The sequence below is a fragment of the Tupaia chinensis genome, unplaced genomic scaffold (assembly GCF_000334495.1).
Source record: "Tupaia chinensis unplaced genomic scaffold, TupChi_1.0 Scaffold000403_1, whole genome shotgun sequence".
Lineage (NCBI taxonomy): Eukaryota > Metazoa > Chordata > Mammalia > Scandentia > Tupaiidae > Tupaia > Tupaia belangeri.
Window position 1 is genome coordinate 204,245 of NW_006159905.1, and position 4,072 is coordinate 208,316.

At 60.5% G+C, this 4,072-nt stretch overlaps 2 protein-coding genes across 3 annotated transcripts in view; both read left to right on the forward strand.

Annotated features, from left to right (window-relative positions):
* Window positions 1-1,354, forward strand: part of LTA (lymphotoxin alpha) — a 3,547-nt gene extending 2,193 nt beyond the window's left edge. The window contains exons 3-4 of the mRNA XM_006154251.3: window positions 83-188; window positions 366-1,354. Coding sequence (XP_006154313.1) covers window positions 83-188; window positions 366-778 — 519 coding nt within the window. The 3' untranslated portion in view covers window positions 779-1,354. The remainder of the gene's footprint in view (window positions 1-82; window positions 189-365) is intronic.
* A 1,827-nt stretch (window positions 1,355-3,181) lies between these two features.
* The window catches only part of TNF (tumor necrosis factor), a 3,959-nt gene continuing 3,068 nt past the window's right edge, over window positions 3,182-4,072 (forward strand). For both annotated transcript variants that reach the window (XM_006154253.3, XM_027774107.1), the window contains exon 1: window positions 3,182-3,499. In XM_006154253.3, the coding sequence (XP_006154315.1) occupies window positions 3,314-3,499 (186 nt within the window). In that variant the 5' untranslated portion in view covers window positions 3,182-3,313. The remainder of the gene's footprint in view (window positions 3,500-4,072) is intronic.

A 4,072-nucleotide genomic window follows, 5' to 3' on the forward strand; every position in this document is an offset into this window, starting at 1 on the left:
GGTGACGCGGCAGGAGACCGGGGCTGCTGGGGCGGTGCAGCCTAACCCAGGCCCTGGAGCCCTCAACCCTGTCCTCCCCTAGGCGCTCCCTGGGGTTGACCTTTCACCCTCAGCGGCCCAGGCTGCCCACCAGCACCCCCAGAAGCACTTGGCCCCCAGCACCCTCAAGCCTGCTGCTCACCTCGTTGGTAAATATGCACCTGACCTCCAGCGCCCCAGCCCTCTGCCCGCCTCCTCCAGCGCCCCCTGCACCCCGCCCCCTGGCCCAGCCTACCCCAGAACTCAGTGGTCCAGCGCCTGCTTCCTAAGGGGTTGAGGCCTCCGGCCCAGACCCTTGACTGCCCCCGCCCCACCGCCCTTCCCAGGAGACCCCAGCGTGCAGAACACGCTGCGCTGGCGAGCGAGCACCGACCGCGCCTTCCTGCGCCACGGCTTCGCGCTGACCAACAACTCCCTGCTGGTGCCCAGCAGCGGCCTCTACTTCGTCTACTCGCAGGTGGTCTTCTCCGGGGAAGGCTGCTCCCCACAGGCCGCCCCCACCCCGCTCTACCTGGCGCACGGGGTGCAGCTCTTCTCCTCCCAGTACCCGCACCACGTGCCGCTCCTCAGCGCCCAGAAGTCCGTCTGCCCAGGGCCGCAGGGACCGTGGGTGCGCTCGGTGTACCAGGGGGCCGTGTTCCTGCTCACTCGGGGAGACCAGCTGTCCACTCACACAGTCGGCACCTCCCACCTGCTCCTGAGCCCCAGCAGCGTCTTTTTTGGAGCTTTTGCTCTGTAGAACTTGCCTGGAAAAAATCCAGAAAGAAAGAAAAAAAAAAAAAAAGTTTCAGGGCCTTCTCCCCTCTGTTGCCTCCATTCTGACAGTTTCAGGGGTCACCACCCCCTCTCCTTTGATCATTCCAACAGTTTCAAGTCTTCCCCATTCAAGTCACCCAGAGCTTTCAAAGAAGGAATTCGAGGCACTCCAGGGGACCACACCTCCCCAAACCACCCCACCCCGGATGCTGGATGTTCGGCTGAGGATTTCAAACCTGTCTAGAAATTCCCAGCGCAGAACCGTCCCTCTGTCCTGCCAGTCTAGGTGGGGCCTCAACCTGGACATGGAAGCGAAGCAGACATGTGGGGGACTGGGGGTGGCCGACTGGAAGCAGGGAGGGGGACTATTTATGAAAGAGAAATGTTTAAATTATTTATTTATGGAAGATGGAAAGGGGAATAACAGAGAGAGAAGTGGGCCCAAGGGGTGAGCGGGGTGAAGACAGCAGCTCAAGGCCGACCTACAGAGAGAGCAGCGGTCTGCGGGGCAGAGGGGCCTAGCGGGGAGAGGAGGCCCCCAAGCCCAGCCACCCTGGACCAGGACCCCCGCAGAGACGTCTGTGCCTCTGTAGAACTTGCCTGGAAAAAATCCAGAAAGAAAGAAAAAAAAAAAAAAGTTTCAGGGCCTTCTCCCCTCTGTTGCCTCCATTCTGACAGTTTCAGGGGTCACCACCCCCTCTCCTTTGATCATTCCAACAGTTTCAAGTCTTCCCCATTCAAGTCACCCAGAGCTTTCAAAGAAGGAATTCGAGGCACTCCAGGGGACCACACCTCCCCAAACCACCCCACCCCGGATGCTGGATGTTCGGCTGAGGATTTCAAACCTGTCTAGAAATTCCCAGCGCAGAACCGTCCCTCTGTCCTGCCAGTCTAGGTGGGGCCTCAACCTGGACATGGAAGCGAAGCAGACATGTGGGGGACTGGGGGTGGCCGACTGGAAGCAGGGAGGGGGACTATTTATGAAAGAGAAATGTTTAAATTATTTATTTATGGAAGATGGAAAGGGGAATAACAGAGAGAGAAGTGGGCCCAAGGGGTGAGCGGGGTGAAGACAGCAGCTCAAGGCCGACCTACAGAGAGAGCAGCGGTCTGCGGGGCAGAGGGGCCTAGCGGGGAGAGGAGGCCCCCAAGCCCAGCCACCCTGGACCAGGACCCCCGCAGAGACGTCTGTGCCCTCTGTCACGCCCAATAAACCTCTTTCCTCTGAGTGCTGCCTGCCATGTCTGTGTGTCTGGGAGGGGAGAATTACCCAGGTCTGTGTGAGCCACGGAGGAGGAGCAGAGGCCTCAGAGGGGACAGGACCTGGGAGCAGAATTGTGAGCTGTGGCAGACCAGGGGGATGTGGCCGCCAAGACTGCTGCAGCAGTGCCACAGGAGACGCTGAGAGGCGAAGGGAAACTGGGGTCCAGGGTCTGCAGGGGCGGGCGCCATAGGCTGCCAGGGAGACCTGGCCTCATGCAGAAGCTCTGGGGAAGGAGGGTCACCGGGGGTCTCTGGGAGAAGTGACCCACCAGAGGGTCCAGGACTATGAGGGTGGAGTGTGGGGTCGCCCCCGGGGGGACACGGCCATGCACGGTGGCCTGGGGAACGGGAGCGCGTCCAAGGTTGGGCTGAGAATCCCAGCACAGTTGAGGAGACACAGTGTCATGTCGGGGCTCGGGGTGGGGGGACCACTTCATGAAAACTCGAGAGTCCCTTGGAAGCTGAGACTGAAACCAGCGCAGTGAGTCCTGGGTCAGAATGAAAGGAGAAGGCCTGGCCCGAGGAGTCCGTGAATTTCCAGGGCCGATTTCACCCCTCTGGGGCTGTCCCAGGCTTATCCCTCCCAGAGGCCCCATGCACCCTCCAGTCTCCAGCTTCCCTCCCCCAGTTCCTTTTCTCCCCGGGGCCCCCACACCTCGTGTTCTCCTCCTCAAGGCTTCCGTGTCCTAAAGCCCCGTCCACCCCTACCTCTGCTCCCACGGAGTCTTGTCTGGAAATCGGGAGGCAACGGGCCACAGACCTGGTCTCCCAAAGAAATGGGCACACTAGGCATTGGGGGTTGGGGTGAGGTGGGGTTTAGCCTGCAGGTCCCCCCGCCCCACCACACCAGTAACCGGCTCAGGAAGCCCACCCTGGAATCCAAAAGGGGAGGGTGGAGCATCCTTGCTGTCCCAGTGTCCCCGACTTTCCAGCCCCCGCCTCCACGATGGAGAAGAAACCGAGACAAGGTGCAGGGCCCACGACCGCTTCCTCCAGATGAGCTCATGGGTTTCTCCACCAAGGAAGTTTTCCGCTGGTTGAATGAGAGCCTTTCCCCGCCCTCCTCTCACCCCAGGGGCATAAAAGGCAGCTGTTTGCACAGCAGCCAGCAGAAGCTCCCTGAGCGAGGACACCAGGGGACCAGCCAGGAGGGAAGGAAAGTACCCCATTCGCCCCTGGGCTAGCCCTCAGACAGGCTCGCAGGCTCTCTCCCGCACACTGCCCTGCTCTACCGTCTCCCTCGGGCCAGGACACCATGAGCACTGAAAACATGATCCTCGACGTGCATCTGGCTGAGGAGGCACTCCCCAAGAAAGCAGGGGGGCCCCAGAGCTCCAGGCGCTGCATGCTCCTCAGCCTCCTCTCCTTCCTGCTCGTGGCAGGGGCCACCACGCTCTTCTGCCTGCTGCACTTCGGTGTCATCGGCCCCCAGAAAGAAGAGGTGAGTGTCTGGCCAGCCCTCGCTCACTCTTCCACTCCGAGGAAAATGGGGGGAGACAGAGAGCAGGAGAGACAGAGGAGGGGGAGATGTGTGCTGGCAGGGAGGGGAGAGAGAGGAGGGGAGATGGGGAGAAAGATGTGGAAGCAGGGAGAGAGATGCAGAGGTGAGGGGAAAGAGAAAGAGGCGGACGGACGGGATTCCCGGCACGTGTAAAGTGCTCTTTAAATGTCGAATGAATGAATGAATGAATGAATGAGCAAGAAATACGGACAGAGAGGGAGAGGTGGGGTGTGGGCAGAGAAATGGGGAAGAAACGATGGTACGAATGAAGATGACGAGATAGAAGGAGATGCAGACAGAGTCGTGGGCGATAGGAGAGAGGAGGGCCGGGAAGATAGAGAGAGAAGACCAGGTGTCTGGCACATAGAAGGCGCCCAGGGGAAGAGCTGCCAAGTGGGCGGTGAGATGAACAAGGAGATAAATGGAGAGAGAGCCAGACAGCAGGCCGAGGGCATGGCCAGACGAGCAGCCGCTGAGCTGCTCCCCCGCCGGGTGACTCTCCCCGCCGCTCAC